The 27,188-nt window shown below is 30.1% G+C and overlaps 1 protein-coding gene across 11 annotated transcripts in view; it reads left to right on the forward strand.

Annotated features, from left to right (window-relative positions):
* The window catches only part of LOC132941311 (single-minded homolog 2-like), a 44,466-nt gene that overhangs the window by 13,330 nt on the left and 3,948 nt on the right, over nt 1-27,188 (forward strand). For 2 of the 11 annotated variants that reach the window (XM_061009315.1, XM_061009317.1), the window contains exons 2-10: nt 16,045-16,221; nt 16,322-16,422; nt 16,744-16,833; nt 16,971-17,088; nt 17,166-17,260; nt 25,752-25,939; nt 26,184-26,290; nt 26,348-26,495; nt 26,571-26,796. In XM_061009315.1, the coding sequence (XP_060865298.1) occupies nt 16,047-16,221; nt 16,322-16,422; nt 16,744-16,833; nt 16,971-17,088; nt 17,166-17,260; nt 25,752-25,939; nt 26,184-26,290; nt 26,348-26,495; nt 26,571-26,796 (1,248 nt within the window). In that variant the 5' untranslated portion in view covers nt 16,045-16,046. Of the gene's footprint in view, nt 1-770; nt 1,093-13,592; nt 13,792-14,100; nt 14,326-14,573; nt 14,936-15,747; nt 15,984-16,044; nt 16,222-16,321; nt 16,423-16,743; nt 16,834-16,970; nt 17,089-17,165; nt 17,261-25,751; nt 25,940-26,183; nt 26,291-26,347; nt 26,496-26,570; nt 26,797-27,188 lie in introns of those variants that run through there. The other 9 variants (XM_061009318.1, XM_061009309.1, XM_061009310.1 and 6 more) reach the window with 9 other exon arrangements.

The following is a 27,188-nucleotide window of genomic DNA, read 5'->3' on the forward strand; positions in this document are numbered from 1 at the left end:
ATACGCAATACTTGCGAAAAATTTCGTTAAAACAGATTGAGAATCACACTGATTGTAGCTCTATATTGATAGTTTCACTTGATTGAGAATCGGTCAGTGGCCACTGTTTCCCTTTAAGATTAAGACTGCATGACGCCTTCGGAAAATATCACAGTTACCACGCTCGCGACAAACATACATAGTATATGAGCAGTGATCCCTTTATAGGAACATATAGTACAAAGTCTGCCCCCTCGGCAGTGATATAAAATTGGCCGCAATACTACATAAAAGGAATAGATACCTATTTTTGTACAGAGTTATACCTTATAGAGTACCTGTCGCTTAATCAATATACTATTATGAATATTATGTATTCTTATCATCTATTACTATAGTCTATACGTAGTTATTGAAGCCGCGATCCTACTATGACGTTGCTTTAACGTACGTCGTGTTCTTTATATTGTATACGTAGGTAACAAAATGTTGGTAAAACGTTAGTGATGTTACCTACGGGTTTAATGTATTCAACTTTCGGTACACGACATGACGTAGTGGAAATTCGGTTCTACTTTTGCACAGATAGGTGGCAGTGTTCTCGAAGTTTGGGTATTTGCTTTCACTGATATCATTCAAGAACGCTCATAAACAGTTTAATCCATTTTTTTTGTATACGAGTACATGGTATATGAGTAGCCGGCAGGTATAACCGCAATATTTTCCGTCAGTTAATCTTAGAAAGGCGCGTTTTTCGCCAGTCTTTTTCTCCGCGTCCGCCATGCAGTTCGATTCTTGATCAAACAGTTTTCACGGCATCGTTCGCGAGTGAGTATTATAAAAGCGGCGTGCACAGTGCACACTGCACATTCCAGTGGAACGAATCTTTTTTTTTATTATTATGATAAACGAATATTTACAATTTGTATAATTAAAAACAATAAATAATACATTATATAAAAATGTACAAGCGCTTGACGGTTTGAGTACAGTCACGCTACTTCAACTAAGGAACGAATCTTATATAGGTACGTAGGCACTACGTATATTAATTGCGAGCCTCATAATTTCCGGTCCGACGCAACGCCCGTTTTCCGAGGACGGTACGTTAAGGTAAGACACACATCGCATATTTATAATAGTCACTGTAATTGCATCCCATTTTTAATTTTTTATGTAAATTGCGGCCCGGGTATATTTTATACATACGTAAATTGTGGCCTGGGTATATTTTATACATACGTAAATTGTGGCCTGGGTATACATTTGTATGTATGCCTACCTAAATATTTTTATTCATACGTAAATTACGTCTAAGGATTTTTTTGCAAAATAAATGTTTTCCTTCTCATTTTTCAGACTTAGGACTGCAGTATAATTATTGTATAAATATTAGTATGATTAAAAATATTGGTTTTGCTGTTTTTTCGTTTATAATTAAAAAATATATTATTAGCAATTAGTAATAATGTGTCTGTAAAAATGTGTACGGTTAAAAATGTGATACTAAAAATTTGTAAGACGATTCCCTCACATAGTCAAACCTAATAATTTTTTTTTGCTTGCAATTCATAAATTTTGTCATATATAAATGTTTTTTTTTTAGTCATTATTTTGATTTTTGTTCCTTGACTTTTTAAAATGTTTTTTAAAATGCCAAAAAAATTAAAGATGTTTAAGTGTGATGAATTGAATGAGCTGTTTAATTATTTATGAAATGATTCACAATTATTTGTTGTGCGCATCGTTGAGAATACATATTCGGCAGTTCGTCGTTGGTTAAATATGTTTCTAATATTATGTAGTTAGTAAATTTATTGTAGTATCCTATTATCTTGTGGTTGCAATGCCATTATAGCATACGCAGAACAATCTTCAACCATACAGTGACAGACCATATCATGACTTAAAAAAGGAAGTCCAAAAAATAAACCAACCAATTTGTTTATTGTACAATGAACGGTAAATATAGTTGATGGTATGATTTCAGACAACTTTTGAATGTACCATCTACAAATATAGTATCTGAATTACATAGCATTTTTAAATTGCTTCATGTAGAGAAACCTGTTAAATTTGTTTCTTTACTATTAATTAACAAATTATTTTTGTTTTTATTTGTTTTAAATGTCTACCGTTGTCAAAAATTTTGTGTAATTCCAAAAAAGTGTCTGGTAATTTTGGTAGGATTGTGTAAATTTCGTTTAATCAACTTTACGTCTTAAGTACCTATTTACCTAAAGATTCGACATCAGCATTTTTTTAATTCAGAATGTATAATTTTAGATAGCCTGGTAAACATATCATCAACGGCTTTTCTTTTTAAATTATGTTAAGTTTCTGTCGATTTATTATTTGTTCTGAAATTTTTAAATTACTGTGATATTTAAAACTATCTATACATATATTATCATCATTAAATTTCAAAAAACACTTACACGTGCCAAACCCGTTGAATATCAATTTTTTAGCAATTTGTGAAAACGAAATTTGAAACCATCAACTACTAGTATAATTAGTAATTTGAATTGATTATCATTTATAGTTAATACCAAATCTTACCATTTACCGTATATTATTATTACACCAAATTGTTTAATCTGGGTACCTAGGTAGGTAGTTATTAAGAGACAGTTATTCGTTTGCTTCACAGACTGATTTTTGGTGTTGTTACTTGTTTAGGATTTATTGTTTTTGCTCATTGTCATGTTTGTAAACCCTGATAATTTTGTAAAATTCAATTTAAGTACCTACATCCGACATCGTGATTAAATCTAGTAAATCTAGTAACGTTGTCGTCGTTATCTAGTAAATCAGTGCATTATAGTTGTTAAAATCGTTTAACCTGAATTTATAGTTATGGAGTATAATAAATTAATAAATAATATAATAGATTTATTAAAAGTGAGCTCTACACCAACCGCTTTTTTGCATTTATGACTTGACTGCTTACCTATTAAAAGTACTAGCTAGCATACTAGTTGCGAATTCAATATTAAACATTTATATATATCTATTATATATTTTATATTGTGGGATAAAACATATTGAAGATTGTGGGGGAGAGCAAACACCCTTTTTCCCTCTCTAAAGAGTATGCCTTTGTTATTATATAATTGTAGCCGACAATGATGGTTTAATTTATAAACAGTGGTAAATTATACAGGTATCTCGGTTTATTGGTATCAATTCTACTGTAATATATATTATCGTTATAGAGTTTATAACTTATATGGCCGAACTCGAATGAGTGATAACATTTATCTTAAATATTTTTACATCATTTATGTATGAGTTTGAGTGCGTGCTTACCGGTTGCTATGTTTTCTCTCTAATTTTTAAGTTTTCGGATCGCCTGTTAAAGCAACGATATATTATAATATTATATTTGTATTGCAGGTATAACGTATAAAATATATGAGTATAACATCTGCGCCGAGTTGAAAACGGAATATAGAATCGGTGTCGTGAGTTTTAAAACGTACCCACACAGAAAACAATATACACATTACACACTGCACACGCGTATATAATATAATATATATATTATTATACGTTATATATGGTTATAGACGCGGGGGACGCGGGGAGTATATATATATAAATAGTGCCATTGTTTTTTATGGGGTCCAGACGGTATTTCTTTCGTTTTTATTTTTACGGGTTTTTATTTTGTTTTATTATTGTTGTTTTGTTTTTCATTTTTGTTTCCCGACTATGACAAATCGGTTCCAAAACGTATGCATAATCGATTTTCGGACACCTGTGCCTCGCCGGTCGACGAGCGACGAAGGCGAACAGCTCGCACACGTGTATCATATGCATACTATTATAATATTAAAATATATGTATATAATATAATGCATAATAATAATTTGTAGCCTGTACTATATTGCACTTTTAATATATATACATTATAATATACGTATACACACTGGACATAATTGATAACGACTGTACGACGTTAACGCAACGTGAAATTAAATCAGTTTAACGCGCTTATCACACACACACGCGCGTTAGGCGATCGAGAAATGTGTCGCGACTCGCGAGGGGTTAACTTAAGAATTTTCTGTTATAATAGTGATCGGCGTAGTTCCTATATCGTCATCGTCGACTCCGAACGATTTATTACCGTACAATTTCTACACAATACTAGCGTATCGTGGTGTGAAACGCACCATATGATTTATAAATGTGAAAACATATCGTATATCACCAACAGTATATCGCGTTCTAAGAACGACGTGGCAGTGTAATGTAATAATTTAGGGATAATAACAGAGGTCAGGGTCATTTTAGAGCTGGCCACGTCGCTGTTTGAATTGCTGCAGACAGTTTTTTTTTTGAAAACAAATCGCAATCAACTGATTTTAAATATTATCATTATTATTATTATTATTACTATTATATAGGTAGGCACACCTTTATACCAATATATATATAGGTAATATAATATACGATATACATTTACAGTGTTGTATACATGTATATAAAATATATTATAATATATAGCACACGCGTACTGTACGGATTGTGCTTGTGCAGTTGTTCGCTTCGCGCGATTTACGAGTGACCGTTGTGACGCGTACGCAAAATCGCAAAACGATGATTTATGACAACGATGACGGTGATGATGATTATGAATATTATGATAATAGTATTGCCATAGGGGGACACCCATGATGTAATGACACGTCATTCATAGCGTACCTTTATATTATCATGTATTATTATATACATTATACGCATGTGCAGTACACACTGTATAAGTGTAGATCAATACATCATTCATGAGTGACTGATACAAATAATATGATTTGCGCCTCTGCAGCAGACTATCGCAAAGACTACATTTATACAACACACAATTAGTTGTATCGTCCTTGCCCCTTAGAGTGCGTTTATTGTTGAATGACAATATATTACACGTGTTGTATTTAATACTAAAATACTATTAAATATTAATACTATATTAGTATGTGTTACATTTATAGATATTACGTTAAGTACAGTAAGTGGTTAAATTAATTTAAAGCAGTTTGATACATTTTCTAAATCAATCTAGGCAGCTAATCAAACTACGACTGTTGTAAAAATGTGTTTTGTAATGACCTAATACAATACTGCTAACACACACGTGTGTTATTGACAGTTACTACTTATACTTATCGTTATTGTTTTAGTAGGCGTAGTTTTAATTATTATTATTGTGAATTGGACTATTGCATACTTGCATAATAGTCGCGGTTAAATAAAAATTGTCAATTAACTAAAAAGTGACATTGTGGCTATACTACTTTTAAAACGTAATCGGTAAGTTGTCCTTGTCAATATGTCTTACATTTCATGTTTATAGAATATAGTTATAAGTTATAACCTATATTTTATAAAGTATAAGATCAATATATTATTACAAATTACGATATGTCGTGCGTTAGGTTAGGTAGCACGTTAGATTGGTGCTGTTAATTACAGTATAATATACAATTTATTATTTTATTTCAAAAAATTGTAGTTATGCAATTATAAAATTAAATATTCATTTTTAAACAGTATAGCGGTAAGCTATAATGTTTACTTTACGTAGGTATTAGAAAGTACCTACTAGGTATTTATCAGTTATTTATTAATGTACTAAAATTATCAAACTTGTAATAATATACAACATGTTGGTAGTTGGTTGACGGTTGTTTAAATATAATAGAATAATTTTAAAAAACCGGGGAAGTAGCTCTGCTACTTAAATGTTATTCAATTATCACCTGAAGAATAAGAAATTTGCCACTGATTGTAAATTTTTTATAGTTAAATTTGAAGGGATTCGAAACGGGCCGTTTTTAATGAAAAGAAGACCTATTGACTATTTTTCCCCTAGCCATAGTTATTATAGGTGGGAATCATCTGGATACAGGTGCAGGTAATTATCCGTTATCTCTAAACACTAACGTGTGGTATTGAGGTTGTTTTTATTAAGGGTGTATTAAATTTGAATTTAATGATGAATCATTACATACGATTATACGAATAACGAGCAGAGGTGGTCTATGCTAATTTTCAGTCTATATTTCTAAAAATATTATATTATATTTTGGTTTTGAATTTGTGTGATTCTTTTTTGTAAACACCACAAAAAGATAAGTATGATTATAATATATTTTACATTTACTGACAGATATTTTATTAAAGATATTATATTTTATGCCAAATTGCATGATAGGGAACATTAGCTCACTATTGATTAAATAAATATGCTTAGTGATTTAGCTAGTATAGTAGGTAATGTAGTACCTAATATATACGTAAATAATATTTTTTATTTTTTCAAGTGAACGTTTAATATTGTAAGTAAATAAGAGTTTTATTTTATTTTATTTTAAAACGGGCCGCAGCCGAAAGTACAAAATATAAATTTAACATAATAAAAGTACAATACAAGAATGTGTAGTAGATACAACAATTAAAATAGAAAAAGAAATAAGACAAAAGAAAAAAATTACAAATTATAACTTAAAAACTAAAAGCCGGATCCTCATTGGCAATACGCATCATCCTATTTAGTGGTTTGTTACGGGAATAATTTATCGTACACAGCAGTGAAATAGTGAAAGGATAGGAAAAGCAGACCGGGACACAGGGCAATTTAAAGTAGACCTTGGATAGAAGTTCAGGACAGTCGATCGACCCATTTATAAGTTTGAGTAGGAAGACCTTGTTAATGGTAATACGTCTATCGGCCAATACTGTCAACCTAACCTATCTAATACTGCATAATAAATATGAGGTCTATGTTTTATTTTTAATAGATATGCTGCAAAACTCAAAAACTTCCGTTGGACCCTTTCAAGTTGATTCATATTGCTTGAGGGTTCCATATAATTACCGAAAATTCAAGGATAGATCTGATAAGCACACAATATAAGGCTTTTAGTAGAGTTATCAACTTAAATTCGTTACAAATCAGCTTAAGAAATCCAAGAGCTTTTAAGGCTTTACAGCATGTCGCATTTATATTATCAAGCAAGGACAAAATTATCACATAATTAGTAAACAATTTTGGACTTTTTCTAACACTGATTGCCTATCCTAAGGTTACCCAAATATAATAATCGAATATATTTTGTCTTTGAGATATTATAGGTAGGTCAGGCAAATTATAACCAATATTAGTTGACAGTTGTATAGTCTCTATGGAGTTTCCTGTGTAGTAAATTATAGCGTTTTAATATTGTATTAATGGCAATACCTAGCTACTATCTATAATACTATAATAGAATAGGTAATCAATAAAAGTAAAAAAATAATGTATAATATAATTGTGAATCGTCAAATATAGGTAGGTACCTCGTACCTAAGTACCGCGGGATATTTTACTAAAAACTTTTTCAAATTTGAACCATGTGTAATAAATATAATAAGTATGTTATTTTATATCAGTAGTATATAAATAAACTACTTATATCAAAAAAATGCAAAGTATGCATTGAAAATGACGGCTTGTACATACAATAATATATCGGTTATATCGGTGCATAATATACTGAAATGGTGAAATGTATACGTCAATTCTTTGTTTATACTTCATACATTATATATAATAGTTCAATATATGTTTTTAAAATATTTAAATGTATTTTTTTTACTAACTAAAACTTAAATAAAAACAATCATAATAATTTCAATTAAATTGTCATAAAGTAAGTATACAGCAGGTTGAAATTAAAAAGAAATATTTACATCCATAACAAAAGATTATCAACTATTGATTCATAAATCATTATCAACTTTCATCCCGCTAACCTAATATTTTTTGAGAACGAAAGTTGTATGCAGTCTGGTTTATTTCAGATATAATATACTAGGAAAAAGGTAACTGGAAAATTTGGATACAGAGAATTAATAAGATACGTTTGATCAAAATCCAATTTGAAGAAAAAAACCGTATAATCACTATCATTGGCCTGACTGTCCTAACCTAATCTTCCCCGTAGTTTATCGGGTGCACCGACCACAGACATAAAAAATATAGTACCACACCTATTGATGGTAACTGGATAATGAAGTACATACGTATATATATCCGATGTTATAATAGTATATACGATGGAATATACCATATTAATTAAGTACAGTACTCACATTTAATTATGTTCGATTCGACTATCAAGTTTGATTTAACATTTATAAATATGAAATATCATCAAACTATATATAATATTATAGCAATAATACAATAATGCCTATGGGCGATTTCTTACCAACATAATATATTATAATTTACAAATATCATGTATATGTATGAAACTATTCCATTCACACGTGGAGGCTGCACTACTGCAGTTAAAATTGTATTACGATTTATAGAATAATATAACATCAGTTCGCTCAATTCTTAAATATTTTAGATAATATAATATTAATGTATTAATTTTACAATGATATGTTTTTGTCATCACGTTTTGGAGCAGAATAGTATATTGTGTGGCAAGGGCGGGAAGTGAGCTATTTCAATCGCGGTCGCATTTCACCCAAGACTGAAATTGCCTTCCCGCACGAGCCACGCATACTATTTTTTGTCACGCCTATGCATTTATCGATAATGGCTAAGGTAATGCAGGGATCTATGCAACAACTATAGACTATAATTATACGAAAACAATATATTTCATGAAAGAAACGTTTTTGTTTTATTTATTTTAAGCGTCACCCATGGAGGTTATAATATGACTATGAGATGTAACCAAATGGTTATAATTTGTAAGGAACCGTGGTATAGATTTCAGTGAATGTTTGTGCAGGGTATACACGCGTCGCGCGTGACATGTGCATGCAGCACTTTTGGGGATTTCCACTTTACCGCCCGGCAATATTAGGAATTCGCACTTTACCACCATCGCTTACTGTATATACCACAAAAATCACGATTCACAAATAACGCTTGTCTCTCGTCGTTTGCTAGTGTCGACTGAGTCCCTATTTCGATTTATACCACGAATTACGCGTACATATTATTACGATTCCATACGATTGTGTAAATCTAAAATCTCACCATTTCTAAATCACCCATTATTTTGTTTTCTGTGTCTTAGAAAGCGTGTAACAATGCAAATTTACACACATCAGCTCTTGTTTTGCGACGTTCGTTTAAAAATCAGAGTGAAAACTTAATGTGGTACATAGGTATTTTACGATATTTAAATTTTTTAATAAGTTTTGCGTACATAAAATAGCACAATTTAAAAATGCTCATAACTCACTTAAAAACTAAATTATAGTAAAAACAGGCATACCGACACAGATAATGTTCTTAGGAACCATTAAGTTTCATAACAGGTCAATTCACACTAAATTTAAAGTAACGATGCTAAACGTGAACGGCTAAGCATTAAATTGCTATGTTACGGACTAACGGACTTGTAAGACGGAGACAACAAACGCAGGTGTGGCGTTCTCTTAAAGAACACAATAGTAAAAAACCCAGGACACAGTGCATTTAAGTTCATCGTTACATGATCCGTCGGTGAAAAAAAAGATATTAAGTGAGGACGACGGAGGTCTTACAAACGTACAACATGGCAAATTGTACATTTGTTATTGTACACAATAACATATTTTACTCTGTAATTTCTACAATTAGAGTGAATTTAGAGTTCTTATACAATTTAAAGGTTGACGCGGTCACAAGTGCTGTGTATTATACTATCGTAAATTACTTAAAAATAATAATATCAATAAAAGCCTCCGAGATGCCCTATATAATAATCTTACATTTAAATATTATAAGAGGTAAATTTAGTCTAATTTTAGAAACTACAGAGTAAAATGTGTTATTGTGAACGTATATAGTTTGCCATTATGTACGTTTATGAGACGAAGACAACAAATGCCCGTGTGGCGTCCTCTTCTGATCACCCCCTAAATATATTTTCTGGACCCCGTGTATAATGCATATCCAGATTGATATTTTAAGCACGCTTGACCAATAGTTGTGCATAAATTATGTAATTTTATTTCAAATTCTGATTTTATAATTATATTTTTACATATTCCTACTTAGTCTTAAGACTATTTTTAAAGATCACTTTGTTCCCCCTACTCTAAGACGCCATCGCCATCATAATACATTGGGATAAATCCAAAAGTCGTGCATACATTTACTTCACTTTTGCAAAATGTCATTCCTGAAGATTTTTTGAAAAATAACGAAAACGGAAAAAAGGGCAAATAAAAAAGTATTCATACTCAACCTGCAATTTTAACAAAATTCTAATTCGTCATGTATAACTTTCAGTGACACTATCGAATAAAAATCGGCTTACGATTATGAATTTAAAAGCATTGAAAATATTAAATAATACATAATATTACAACCTTATACAGGCACCATTTATTTGTTATAAGCGTTTGAAGTTGATATTTTTACAAAATTGGATATATACATACGAAAATAATGATTTTGGATATTTTATTGTAATTCAAAAAATATGTATAATAGAAACTTTAAAGACTCTATACGTATATACATATTGATATTTTATATGCACATTATGGAAAGTTAAAAATATTTTAATTAGCTATTCATATGTACCACGAATTATTTATATACACCTGCATTCTACGGTATTGACTTATAGCTTTACGTTATAACTTATAAGTTGATTACAATATTATATTAATTAATAATACAATACATATTATATTAGGAGTTGATTTTGTCAAAAATTAGTTCAACTCCAACCTACCGTATTGCTAATAGAAAGATAAACTACTTGGGTATTAGTAATATAATTATATTATAAAATATCTTTAATAGAAATATATAGGCTATATAATATAATAATAGGTATACCATTTTGCTCAGAATCGTTTATCGTTTACAATAGTTAATCATAAAAAATCTATTATAATGACCTACTCAATAATAACCTCTCTACATTTTTCCACTCAAAATTATTTTTCAGTAGATCAAATTCCCAATTTTCTAACTTATGTAATTTTTCATTTGTTAGTTATAAATTCTACATTTAAAATTTTAAACCATCAAAACAAGGTTTCTTAATATTAAATGTTAAAAATATTGTTTGTACAATTTTTAAAAATGTCTTTAGACCGTGTATATTATGTAAGTACTATTATATAGTATATACTACTATGTATATTTTCTTTATAGTTAACTGTTAGGATTTTTCAGCCGACGCATTCGTCTTGATTTGATATGCCTTGTTCAGACGTCAATGCACACTGCATTTAATTTACATACATTACACTAGCATAATTTATCTTTACTTGCTTAATTTAAAACTATTTAATGACATCCGGAGTACCTACTTATAGTTATTAATTATTATTATACACGTCAAAGTTTTTTATTTGATAAAATAAAAACGATTTGTTGATTCAATTGATTTTAAATCCTCGATTGTGGTTTTTTTTTATGTACGTATATTAATTCATCGTATATACAATATTATGTGCAATTTCGAAACACTATCGTGTTTTGTAGTTCATTTTTATTTTTAGTTCATATTTACACGACGTTTGAAACGCAATTAAATGTACAAATATTTTTTCAGTACTATTTATCCGCGACTCAAGTGCATGGATTATTTTTAATACGATCAAAGAGCTTTAGCCTTTTATTTATCGGTGGGTGGGTTTCTCGCACGGTATGTACAACCCGAAATGGTATATAAAGGGTAGCGGATTTTTACCACCCATTGGCAATTGAATTCAATTACATTTTGCAAATCCCACATAAGCACTCGTGTTTTATAAGAGAGGGAAGTACGAGTGTTTTTCTTGTACACCAGTCCCTCTCTGTATACGCACGCAACGAGCCCTACACGCATCCCTCCATCCCACCACCACACTCAAACCATATTATTATAATGGTTGATCTTTTGGACGTGTGCCGGAATTATTTCGGTCCCCAGAATCTGTGTGCGTATGTATGCTTGTACTCTTCGAAATTCTACTGAATAAAATTCGTTAAGTAGAATTGAATGCAAAAACGCATATCTTAACATTTTACACTTTTTTTTTCGTGTGTGTGTATTTCAAAAACATTGTGATCTGTGGCTCAAACAAATGTGAGCCGAAAATTCAGTTGAAAAACCTTCTCTTGAAAAATATATTTTTTTGTTTACATGTACCATATATCTATAATCAATGTATATAATAGGTATAACATACATCTATTATATTAGGTATCAAGGTCTCTGTAGTTTGGTCAAGCACCAATGAACAAAATATTTTATAAACCTAAATCATCCCTTTGTGCTAAAATGTAGGTACCTCTATAAAGCATTACTGCTATATATATATTATATACCCAACATGATGGTATATATATTTGTGTATATATATATATGTGTGTATATATGTGCGTATATATATGTGTATATATATATGTGTGTGTGTGTGTGGATATATACATAGAATATAGGTATGTATTTATATATCATCATATACATTATTGTACGCATAGTAGTATTATTGTACATCCCGAGGCTTGAAAATGATGACCGTTTCGATAGTTTGTACGATATAAGTATATACCATTAGGCTATACTTTATTTTTTCATTATAATTTCCACGTGTCATTCAATTTATAACAATATGTACAGTTTGTGATTGTCATCTTAAAACCAAACTTATATAGATATACTACTATATAGTTAGGTACATTTTACATGGATTAATTTTAATTGCCAACATAAACTAAAATAATATTGAATTTTTTAATAAATCATTTTAAATAATCACACCGAGTGGTGAGTACCTATCTAATAATTTATTCAATATTATTGTTTTGTATAATGCTCTACAATTATAGTATTTAAATAACAACAATTTTGTACTAAATATTTAAAATGTTTTAGTTTTGTAAATATTATCTTTTATTTTACAACCCGTAACAGTACAATACGTATATTATACTATAGTATATACATATATGTATTTCAAAATAATAATATTGGCTTGTTGGAGTAGGTAAACCGCACCTATATAAGTACCACTTTTGAACCATATATACATATATATAACCATATAATATACCATATACTGCAAGTATATTAAGTAAATTCTATATTAGGTATATGTGCGACTGTAACATATATAGTAGGATTATATATAAATACGTATATATACTACATAGTATTTTAGGTATTGTCATATAACTGTTGGTTTATAATTTATATACAGTATTCAGCGGCGGCAACACGATGAGCAAATAATACGTTTTGTTTTGTTCATCTTCGACCTAAATTTTACCTGTAAACTCAATGGATTTCCTACTAAAATCGTCCCTACAATATAAATCATATAAAAAAAAATATGTTTTTAAAAAAAGACGGGTCCATCAATAAAATACACATCTGTTCTTAGAATGACTTCTCCCGAAAGGTTTTGGCCGAACAATGCCTGCAGGTCAGCCAGACTGTGAGGAGCCCAAAGGTCCCGGCGACCCAATGTCTACCTTTTTCGCCCCTTCCACCGCGCCATCGTCTGTTCATACCTGGTGTGTGTCTATTATGTTTTTGAAATTTCTCCGTTCTGTCGGCATATATAGGTACATTCGTTTTTGGCGGTGCCCGCACTGCAGTGCACGTCTAGTGTTTGTATAGTATTCGACGGTCTGTACAACTGTGGTGGTGGTCAGTGAGTGAGTGTGCTTCGACCGTAAAACGCAGTTTTAATACATGTGCCGGGAAAACATTTTGTCACCGGCAGTCGGGACTATGTGCCAAGAATTGAAAATGAAAACCAAAAGGAAATGTTACAGGAAATCCCCGTTGTCGATGCCCAAAGGTATAGTACTTATAATATTATATAATGTATATGTTGAGCGTTATTATACGTTTGATTTGAGGATTTTTTTTCGCATTTTTCCTTCTATACTTTATTATAATTTTATTCATTATTTTTTTATCAGTAAACTGGCGGGTGCCCTATAGTGATATATTCGAGTACGTGAGTCTGGAAACATTTTTGCTTAAATGGATTTTGATTGTTAGTAGATAAATCACGTTTTCGCAAACCGAGTGCGTCACCGTTCACCGCCGTCGCACGTGCGCCGACGCGCCGGCGGTTTGCCCACTTTTGTTGGTCGGTCGCGTTAAAAAATGTGCGCACGCCAATGGGATGAAATAGTAATAATACCTAAGTTTTCTTGTTCACATACATCGGGTCTATAAATAATTGTATTCAAATTTACTTACGCACATAATATTACAAGTTGAAACAAATTATTAAAATAATTATTGTCGGAACCCGAATAAATAAAGTTCTAAGTTATTTTTATTACGAGCGCATTCGTTATGATCAACAAAAACAAAATTAGAGGTGAAATAATAGAATTTACACATGAATTATAACGATTATAATATATGTATGAGAAATCGATGTGTTGAAGTGTAAGGTATTTTTTACTATTCTGAGGTCGTTTTTAAAAAGTCTAAAATACACACGCATAAAAATGTTATGTATACCTTTACATATGAATTTTTTTTTTACTTTATATAAGAAATAATTATAACTTATAACTCATAATCATCGAACTATATATTACACTTACTTATTAATTATTATTACTATACACTTAATCATTGGTATCCTTCACGAGCTGTCCAATACAAAAATTACAGCTTATCTTTAGTAACAACGTAGGTACAGCGTTAGTATTTCACTTCTTAGTATAATCGTTTGTATATTCGTATCAAATAAATTTTGTTTTGTGATGCAATAAAATTTCTAATTAATCTGTTGAACATGGTTTCTTTTTAAGCTATACAATATTTTTAACTTATATTATATTATTATGGTTGTTAAATTTATACTTCCATATAGTAGCACATTAGAGTAATACTTCGAAGCCAATGTTATCGCACTAAACACATTTTGTGCGTTCTCCTTATTGCACTCGTGAAAATGACGTTATCGAAAAACGTTTTGAGTAAGTCATACAATATTGCTGTAAAAAAAAAAAAATGCTTTAAATATTTTACTCTGGTATTACACCATATAGTCAGGCATGCAGCTATCGAACCTATGTAGTGGGTGTACTTAAAATTTGTACAACGATTAAATATTTTACATTAAATATTAAATTCAATATTCAAGTAGTTAGGTAGGTATTAAAATATTAATTAATTTAGTAACAGAATATACCTTGTATGTAGTATGTTATTACTTATTGTATAGTAATAATAGTGCAAAACTAATAAACTTGAGTACGAAGTTCAAATAATAAATTAAACTACTAGTTACTATTTACTATGAATTATGATTCATATTTTATATGTGATTATTGTTTACCATATTGTTATAATATTAATTATTATTATATTCTAAATTTAAAAAGGGTAGATGTATAATATTATTATTTTACAATGAGGTACCAATTGTAAGTAATTCAAACATAAAACAGAATGATAATTATTATTGATATAAGAGTTTATTTTAAATAGTATGAAACTATGATCATCGTTTTATCTATTTATCAATTGGTTTCCATGCATAAAATCATTCGCTATTCTTTGGTGGTACCTATTATAAAGTAGTATTAATTATTTCTTAACCAGAGGAAAATGACCTGCCTTAGACCCGAGGTCAACGTTTTTTCTTTAATTTATAAATATAAACATTTAATACGTAAAAGACTAGGAAATAAAACAAAGTGACCATATTATAAAATATAAACAATGTCCAAACCGGGTGTCAAGGTTGCTTTGGTAAACAAACTGCGCTATGTACTATGTAGTCAAATTGTTTTAGTTCCGATAGTTTGTGTAGTTGTCTTGGTGAGTCAGTGTCAGATAGAACTGATTTTTGTCGCAACAGAATTCATAATTTTACCGCCATGCGTCTAAATTTATTTTTAATAAAAAATTAGCGTTTAATTTATGCGTGAGTTATCGAGGAAATACGTGGAATTCAAAATGCACGTCGGCGGTAATATATTGCACTCGATGTACTGCAGTCGGAGAACTGATTCATTTGATGTAAATATGGGTGAATTGATTATTAATACTCGTGACTTTTTACTTGTTTTCGGGTCTATAGAGATGAGAGAGAGGAGCAGAAATGCGGCAAGAACACGTAGGGAGAACGAGAATGCCGAATTCCTAGAGTTGGCCAAACTCTTGCCATTACCAGCTGCCATTACTAGCCAATTAGATAAAGCTTCAGTCATTCGGTTGACCACTAGCTACTTAAAAATGAGACACGTCTTCCCTAACGGTAAATATAACATGTGATTTATTCTTATCTGTACTTAGAATTAGTTTGTTATGTCCATATTTAAATACTAATAATATTTATTACACCTATCATAATTTAGGCTTAGGTGACGCTTGGGGTGCAGCGACTCCAGCAAGCCATGCGAAAGAAGCTTGCATTAAAGAGCTTGGTTCGTATCTGCTACAGGTAAATATATTAAAGGTAATTAGATAAAACGGGTAAGACTTATATTTGTGATGATTTTAAATTCAAATAACAACGTTTTGTTTTTAATTTCCCAATTATTTTATCAAGCCATTGATTGTATTTAATCAATGATCAATCTAATGACAAATTACGATTATATAAATATTTTATAACACTTTGTTTTATTTATAACAATATCATTTATCAATCCACTTAATGACACCGGAAAAACTGTTGACATGTGATTTTCTGGAGCTATATATTCAACCTAACTATAACAATTAATAATTATAATTGTATAATTTATATTATATTTACCTATGATTTTATTTTTAGAGTCTCGATGGTTTTATATTCGTCGTAGGCGGCGATGGTAAGATCATGTATATATCTGAAACAGCATCCGTTCATTTGGGGTTGTCACAGGTATATAAAATATATTATTACTACCTACATTATAATTTATATTTAATATTTAAAAACAGATGTTTCTGAAGTACTTTTTATTTAATCACTATTTTAAATAATTAATTTTTAATGTCGATTTATATTTCTTCGTTAAGGTGGAATTGACTGGAAATAGTATATTTGAATATATCCATCAAGCTGATCACGATGAAATGATATCAGTGCTTAGTCCACCTCTTCCTCAAAATCTTCCAGCAGAGAACATGATGATGAGTAAGTTATTACTAATTATACACTATATCTTACGATGTATTGAAGATGGTTGACACTAATAAAAAAAAAAAATTTAGATTCGACCGTGTTTGAACTTCAGCGTGTATTTTTTTTACGAATGAAATGTGTATTGGCAAAACGGAACGCAGGGCTTACAACAGGAGGATACAAGGTAAATTATAAATTTATATTACATTATATTATACATATAGCTATAGTTATAATTTATAAATACATTATGTTAAGAACTTAAACAAACAAAATTAGTGATTGGTTTTTAAATTAAAATCTGATTGTTTGTATTATCTATATCTAATGATGACAGTAGCCGGTAAATGTACTTGTGTTTTCAGTTCTTGAAATATTAATTTTAGGACAATATTTTACTCGTTAATTAGTTATATGATATAATAACAATAGATTTTAGCACATATTATATAAGCATCTAGTGTAAGAGTAATATTAAAAAGTATTTAGAAAAACATTTTCATTTTTATGAATTTACAAAATATTAATTTTTGAAAGCTTGAAAATTTCGGTATGATGATATTCTGCAATATGTTTAAATATTTAGTACCTAATTATCAGTAATTTATTATAATAATAGTATTAGTTAATATTGAATACATATTGTACAGATAGAATAGGTTGGTAGAATTGTAGCAAAATATAAGAAAAATGATTATGTTTTTCCATTGTATGCAAACTTAAAAATAAATAACTTTAATAGAATTTTGTATTAATTCATAGTTGTATAATTATATTCATAACTTATTTGAATGTAACCTAATAGGTTTGGTTATTATCTTGCGACATTGTATCGGTGTATATAGTATGTAAATTAATTGGAGAGTCAGAAGTTGTAATATTTTTACAGTTACTGATTTTCCAATTATTTTACATACCTACCGTAAATCTCAGTTAACAAAATATTGATATGTTTTTTATTATTTCCTATTAGTAAAAGTTACGGTATAAATACGGGTAATAATAAATAATAATAATACATTTATTATTACGATTGATTATAAAAATATTAATAAAAAGTATATAACGGTACTTGGCACAAATTATAAACATAATATTGAATAGGTAGCTTAAAAATAGTTCTTATCTGTTTTCGGAGGTATTTCATCAATTTTGTAGTTTTATCATATTTTATTAAAAATGGAACTTACATATTAACACGTAGGTGATGTAGAATTACCTATCTGTGGCCTAGGTACGTGTGATAATGATAAGAAAAAAATAACAACAATGTAACACGTTATTTTTTTTTAAATTATATTTTATAAGGATAAAGAGTTCTTATAAGTTATCACGACAAACACGAAGAAACAAAGCTACCTATAGGTTAATGACATTTAATATTATTGTTTTACTGAATCACTAACTACAGCCTAAACAATAAAACTATAAAATGGTCTGGTGGCAGTTTAAACATTTACTGCTAATACAAAAACCTGAACGTGTTTACTTTCATAATTTACTATATAGTCAATAGTCATCTGGTACATACCCGATACCCATACATGATTGTACAAGCTAACAAGGCAAAAGATCAATATTTAAATCAAATTAAATAAAAATCAATATTTAAATAATTTTGTAAATAACCGCGTTGCAGTATTTAAATTATTTATTTTTTCATTAGATAAATGGAAGAAGGTAGTTAAAAAAAAATTATCATTTTTTTAAATCCAACTTTGAGGTACACGGTTTAAGATTTAAATAGCATGTGTATAGTTTATGATGTGAAATTATATTAACAAAATATTATCTAATTATTAATTAAGAATGAATGTTTATAAAATATAATATTTTATGCAAAATAATAATAAGTAAAATTAAAAATAGTTGAATGTGTAAACAATAATAATGCGTAAAGCATGTAAACAATGCAGAATAACCTTCACAATTATTATACATTTAAAATAATTTTATACATATAAGAACTTCATTGTTTATCCGACTAAAAAAAATAATGATATAAAAATATAATCTATAACGTTATTAAGTTGATTTTTAATTGTTTTTAGACACTCGTAATGTTTTCCTAAGCACCTATATAAAATAAAATAATTGCCGGGCTTAAGCTCAATAAAAAAAATAAAAATAATAAATATTTTAATTAGTTTTTAAAATTGTTTTAAATTCAATATTTCATTCAATGTTAGTGGAAATTCTTATAATACAATTTTTGGTTTAATCTTAATATAAAAAACTTCTAATCAATTTCATATTTGTTTATTAATTATTATTACTGGCCAAATAATTATTTTCAATAAAAAAGAAAAAAATATGTTTTGTTCAGTATATATTATGTGATTGGTATTAGGTTTTGCCCAATCATTCTATACCTACAGGCTACAACTCTATTGTCTTAACAAGCGTTTAATATGCTCGAAAACAATATTATATTATTAACACGTTGGCTGCGTATAATTTATTTGTCTATGTATTTTCCCCGGTGCGTATAAAAACACCAACAAGCTACAAAAAAAATGGAAAAATTGCGGTAGTTTTTTTACGACGTTAGTCGTTAAACACATATTCTATAACATTTATTCAATGACGCTGATCGATATAATTAGCTTATTATCTATAACGGTAGCTGAATTATAGCCAATTAAAAGAATATATCAAGGAACCGCAAATACGCGTCATGTGCAATGAACGCGTTAACTTGTCCGGCACTATTTGTTTGAAACAATTATTAGGTATTGTTTTATGCGTACAGGTGTTCTGCATTATATTTGATACGATCGGTGCCATCTCCAAATTATCAAGTTCACCATCTGAAATACAAACAACCACTTACATGAAAACGGCACTGTACCGTTTATACCTACCTACTTTGAACTGTCGTTTACTTTTGATATTACTGCGGAATTAAATGTTATACATTTAAATTCTCAGTGTTTGAATATGAAAAATAATAGAAGGCATATTATGGGAGACGCAATCTATTCTAAAAAAGGGCTTGTTAAGAAAATATTTTTATCTAATTTTACCTGTCACACAACTCTGCGCGTAAAAAAATTCGCCATTTCAATATTAATTAAAAAAAGAATGAATACAAATTTGGAAGCTTAAAACAGTGCTGTAACGCGTGTTATCACTTTTCAATCAGTGTAATCAACTAGCTTATGAAAATAATATTACGTATACCACTAACTATTGGTACTTATTAATTTCATACCTACTTCCTGCAGTGTTGAAGGTGCACTACATGAAATAAGAATAACAATATACTGCTATATTGCTATAAATTATAAACTTGTTTCTTCTTTTGCAAATTTTTCAATAAATTATAAAACTATAATAGAATAATGTTAAAAAAGGAGTTCTATAATAGTCTTTTTCTCTGCGTTTCATTTAGACAAAAATTATGGAATACGCAGAAATATCTTTTTATGAAAACAATGGTTAGGTATGAGACTTCGTATATTAAAGTATCTGTATCTTCCATATCACTTTTCCCAATAATTCAAGCACCAAGAGTTTACCGATAAGACGATAAACATAATAATTAATAAAATTCAAATAATATACGTATACTTATAGCAGATATAATACTCTGTAAAATAATATATTGTTTAGGTAGGTACGAGGTCGGAGGTACCTATAGGTTATAGGTATCGCATTGTCCGTTAATTAAGTATTATCGTATGATTGTTCGTGGTTTATTTTGAACAGTTATTATTTGTATTCTATATAATATATAGGTAATAATATAAGCGATAATAAATATATGATATTTTTCGTATATAACCCCCGTGTCGGGGACACTCGAATGGCCTACAATATTGTTCGCTGTCCGGTGATTTTTGATATCTTATAATTATTTAATTTTATGTTTGCTCGATATTAGTTTTTATATGTCTGATTATGGCTAGCTTGCATAATTTCAAAATGGATTGTTTTCAGGCCAAGACCTTAGTATAATATATATGTATTAATGCATTACATGTGAACGTGTTGAAAATTAAAATAATTTTATATCGTAGCGGTTTTTATTAAAATATATTTTATCATGTATCGTGTTACCTACTTACCTGTATTATACGTGTACCTGTATATTATATTATTTTTAACTTAGCTTCGCGCTACTACCGCCACACTGGATAGTATATATTAATTATATAATTTTAAATGCCCCACGCTGTATATTCTGCACTTGGTCAATTCTAGGATCTATATAATAATAATATTATACACATTGAATTAGGATGGTACTATAATGGTAGCCGAGTATTGGTCGTATAGTGTATACTTACTTATATATATATAAATATAGGTAGGAGGTATACCTACTATATTATATTATTATTTATTATAATATAACATTATACGTTTTTCTATCCCTATACATAGCAAAGTTTCATATATTTGATTTATGATCTATATATGTATATATATTATATAGTATGTATGATGTACATTTTTTTGTTGTTGCGGACGGCTTAAGTGTAGGCCATAAAAATCACTCGTGTGCCCTGGCGTGTGTTCGTGCATACATTACGGAGCTAATGCTCGCGCATATATAGGCTCATATAACAAACGGGCGCGTATTGCTGCAGCATTATAATAAATATATATATAACATTACACATATATTATATAATCACACAGTACGCGCACGCCGTATATGTGCGCCGTGTCAATTGTTATAATATATACGTAATAATATAATATTATATAGCATAATATACAATATACATACGAGGGGGCAGTGGCAGGGGCAGGAAATGGGATGAAAGAAGCGGGGAAAATAAAAAGGAGTAAAATAATAAAATACAACGGACGGCGCCATATTGCGGGGGCCCAGGTGTGCGCGCGCGAGTGAGTTTAATCGCCGCCGTATTTACCTGTGTTTTTGGCCGTCCGTTTGCCATTGGCCGCGCTCGCCGCGGGCGTCCTCGCAACACTCTTCGAGAGTCCTCCTCTTTTTCAGTATTTTTTCCTCGTTACTTCTTTCTCCGCAGGACGATCGAGCTCGCGCTCCAGGATAATTTGATCGAGCGTGCGTAATATCTGATCATCTAGCCTTATCAAGGCTGCGTGTATTGTACGGCGGAAGGTAGTAGGTACTATGTTCATGTCCTGTAGTTCCAGGTTGGGCCAATAATATATCTTTAATATTACATAATATTGATTTATCGTTCCCAGGAAAACGTGAAGTATCGGTCCATCTGGTAGCTATAATCTGTATATGTGTAAGTGTAGGTAATAATATTATATAATAAATACTACATGACCTATAAACCTACATGACGTTGGATTACCTAGATACTTTTTTTCCTTTTTATCTGCAACCGGTCTCGATACCGTGGTAAAAATTAAGCATACAGTATAATATAGTATACTGCAGTATGCCAGTATGACATATATATATATATATATATATATAGATTATTGCAGATTATAATGCAGTTGATCACCGCATCGAACCCGCACTCTGCAGAATGCATAGGTACAAACCAACAAATTACGAAGCGATGTATCATTACATAATCTATATGACTATATAATATAAGATAATAAAAACTTAAAAACAGCGATTTCCGTCAAAGACATAGTAAATCATCTACTGGCTGCTATGATGTGTTTTAAATTTTAAATGTATTATGTATAGTAATAGGTACGTTTGTATAAAATAGGTATTATAGCGGCAAAAAAATCTACTTATATCAGTGTAGAATTATTGTTCTATTAACTTTTCTATATATATTATCAAAAAACCGATCCATTTCTTATGTAGATAGTTATATAATATAATATTTCTGATTAGTGCTCTATATATTTGGTTAGGCTATGCGTACGGTTATAATAATAAATAGCATATTGCAGGCCAGTGGCCGCTGGGTGCATAGTATTATTATGTATACAATTTTTCTTCTTTATAATAATATTATTATAGATTTATAAATACTGTATTTACAATTTTTTCTATACAACAGCCATATTATCATATAATTAATTTAATTAATTTAAGTATGAATTTCTTTCGTTGAAATCGTTGTTTATGGTATACATTGTTTGATAAATGAAAATAAGCACATTTTACCTATCCAGTACGTATAAAGTATAAACATACAACATGTCAACATACATAGGCTACATATTATACTACATTGTTTTATGATTAGATAAAAATAAACACTGTAAAAGATTAGCCCGGATCAGATAAATATGTTAACGGTGATTAGGAGGAGTACAATAGTATACAATATTATGAAAAGATTTCTATTATGGCTCACTTTGCTGGAGTGGGAAATTCTAGCAACATCGGCAATACATTTTGCGCACGGCTTACTTAATATAATAGTCGTATGAATTGTTAGTATTATCGAAATAGGATATAGTATAATACAATTGTGTACCTAATAGTGGCTAGTACCTACATAGAATAAAATATAGATACCTATTCCTACAACTGTACTACAATGTATACATCATATAATTATGTTATGAGTTATGAATTTATGATTTATGTCACTTACAATAAATTATGTTCCCAGTACAAAGTATGTCATGAAGTACAAGATTCTGCGCTGTTTGCTATTATTACAATATTATATTAAACATAAATATAGAAAATTATATGCAATGTAAGAGGACTCTATAGTGTTACACCTGCATGCGTTATCTCCTTCTTAAAATCGGATACATAGCTTATTGAACGTTCTGAATAATTAATTTAACCTTGTTATGTTTGCAAATTGAAATAATATTATTAAATTTTAAAGTAAGCATATATTATCTAGTGAATCGCATACGTTTTTAATTTTAATCTTAAAGGGAGTAATGATTTATGAGCATTTAAAAATGTCAAATTGGGTATAACTCCCTTTAAAATTAAAATGTAAAAAAACCTATGAGATACATTTGGATAAAATTCCTACTTATAAATGATGGGTAAATGTTCACTCTAAGATTGAACATAACAGCTAGAGTTAAACGGATTATTTAGAACGTACAATTTGCTATGTTATTGCGTTTGTAAGACGGAGACAACGCCTGCGGTTATAGCGTCTTCTTCGTTCTAACGTATATACAAATAACCGTATATTGTATAATATTTATATGTATTGCCGTATTGGTATACAGTATACACACTTCGAGTTGTGATAACATATATTTATGTTCACGACGCACAAACTATACACGAAAATTCGAATCGCAATAGGTAGTCACGTTCTGGAGAATTATACTTCAAAGTAAGAATAATGTACAGGAATTTTCAAATCCTTTCCATTGTATAACGTAACATTACGAGCGTCCTCGCTATAGGTGAGTTTTCCGAAACGTGTCCAAGTCCAGGCATGTCGAATGCGAGAGTGAAAATACGTTTTAAAACAACCTATACACTCCACATGTGGTGTCGATATCCGAAGATTGATTACGCGAACCGGTCGCATTCGTCGTAGGTACCACTACACAGTACCTACACATTATAATAGTCTCTAATCCCGACCGCTTATTGATACCTCACGATCGGCTCCAACGTGTCTGAGCCACGGAGAACACCTATGATTTTTATTACTATTCAGAACCCATTGTCCCTGGTGCCGAAGGTACATTTTGGAATTTTTTGGGTATATTTTTCGAAATGAAAGACAGTGAGGCGGAGGTGAAGAAAAAAATATCTCACACCTGTGAGAGACCCGTATTTAATTTATTCTAATACTTAAATCTCGTATTTTTGGTTGTGGTCACGTCTCGGCTATTATGAATGGACTTCTTGACACCTTCTCAACGTGCACATTATATTACCTAGCCTATTATAACCCATGTGGCTATATGATGCAGCAACGACCTTTAGAACAGGTCTTATGTTGTTGTTTTTTTTCACATATACCTATATAATATAATATAGCATATATACGTAAACCTATATATATTTTATAATGGTATTTTTTCAACGGCATAATATAATAACAGACACACACATATAATATATATTATTGTGTTTGTGAGTATTGACTAGTGCATGCTGCAGTAGGTACCTATATATATTATACGACTCTATCAATGGTCGTATTTGTTTAGACATGTAAGTAGGTATACATCCGTTTCGATATTGTCATATTGAATTTTCGTCGAACACCCAAGGGGATCATATTTCTAAAGTAAATGTAAACTATATTCGTTTGCCTTCACATACACGAAAAAAAAGTATCATATTTTGTACACACACATATAATATGTCGTGTGTATGTGTGTGTATGTTTGTAGATTTCGATAATTAGCCTTAAAAATGAAATCATGATATCTTTGTTGTTATTTAACTGTATATTTAAAAATTGATATTATTATCTATAGTTTGTCAGTTATCAATTATAAATTAATTTGCATAAGATTGTTATTATATATCTACTATAAAATACATACAGTATTAATGCCGATAATTGAACCATATATTGAGTGATTCTAATATTTTATATTATAATATAAAAAATTAAAAATTAAAAAAAATTGTATAAAAAATTCATAAAAACTAGTAGCGACTATTATATGTATGCGCATTTTACGATGAATATTTTTGAGCCAATTTATAATTATTAGGTATCTATAATGTACTATACTATAATTAAAACTGCATTACAATTTATTATTAATTACACCATACATATTTTTTGTGTTAACTATTTATATAGGTAATACACTGTTCTGGTTACTTGAAAGTGAGACAATATCCAGCCGGAATGCCCGGGGTAGAAACCGTTGGCCTAGTAGCAGTTGGTCATTCGTTACCTCCACATGCCATCACAGAGATTAAATTGCACTCAAATATGTTTATGTTTCGTGCGAGTTTGGACTTGAAGCTCATATTTCTAGATGCCAGGTTAGTCAAGTCAGCTATTTTTAAAATCCCAATAAATAATAATATTTGCGGAATTTGCCTTATTATATCCATAGATAACATAGACCTTTGTTTCCATTTAATTTTTTACAAACAATGAGTAATGGGTTAAACATGTGTTATTAGACTTTTTCAACGCACGCCCTTTGTTTGATTTTCTATATTATTTTACATCATGTAACTTTGTGTAAAAAGTATGGTGTTTTATTTCATTATTAAATTACAGAGTGTCTCAGCTGACAGGATACGAACCTCAAGATTTAATCGAAAAGACACTCTATCATTATATTCACGGCAACGATATTCATAACATGAAACTCTCGCATCACACACGTAAGTACTAGGAAAAAAAAATGTCAGTAAATATATTAATTATTTTGCTTGTTTCAGTGTTATTGAAAGGCCAAGTCACCACGAAATACTACAGGCTGTTGGCCAAAGACGGTGGTTGGGTGTGGGTTCAAAGTTACGCCACTATAGTTCATAATAGTAGATCTTCAAGGCCCCATTGTATAGTTAGCGTAAATTACGTACTGAGGTAAGTAAATCAAATATTTATTTGAGAACACGATCGACGGAACTATGTAAATTAACATACGTGATTATTCTGCAGCGAGTCCGAAATGAAAGACGTCTGCTTGTCCGTGCGCAACAGCGGTTGCGCGACGTCACAGAACGGCAATGAAGACGCTGCAATTCAAAACAAACCCAGCAAAGCGCAACAAAGCCAAAGACAATCGAATCAAAATCACAGGTACCACAGGCCACCGGTGGTCACCGACGAAGAGTACAGTGATTCCAGTGGCGGACTTTACAATGACTACGTGAGCAGTAACAGCGTAAGTGTATAAAACGAAAAAAAAAACATCTTAGTTTTCGCTCGTTATAAATGTTATCGATGCACTGCTTATGTCTAAAAGGACGTTTCGGCCATCATAGGTGTTATAATATATTATACAGTCAAATAATATACATTAAAGTATTATACAATGACGTAGTTCGTGTTCTATCTTCGCCTGTCAATATTGCAGCTAAACGAACGTATCTGCTTATGTACTATACTACTCTGCATATGTTTATATGTGTAATGTATTAATGTATATGGGTACCTAAATTGTATATTTTATTATATTTATACACTTATATAGGTTCCGTTAAACGGCGGTATATCGTATAATGTGATGATTACACATTTTAAACCAATTTCAAATAGACTTATGCCCCATAAACG

This window comes from Metopolophium dirhodum, chromosome 3, assembly GCF_019925205.1.
Source record: "Metopolophium dirhodum isolate CAU chromosome 3, ASM1992520v1, whole genome shotgun sequence".
NCBI lineage: Eukaryota > Metazoa > Arthropoda > Insecta > Hemiptera > Aphididae > Metopolophium > Metopolophium dirhodum.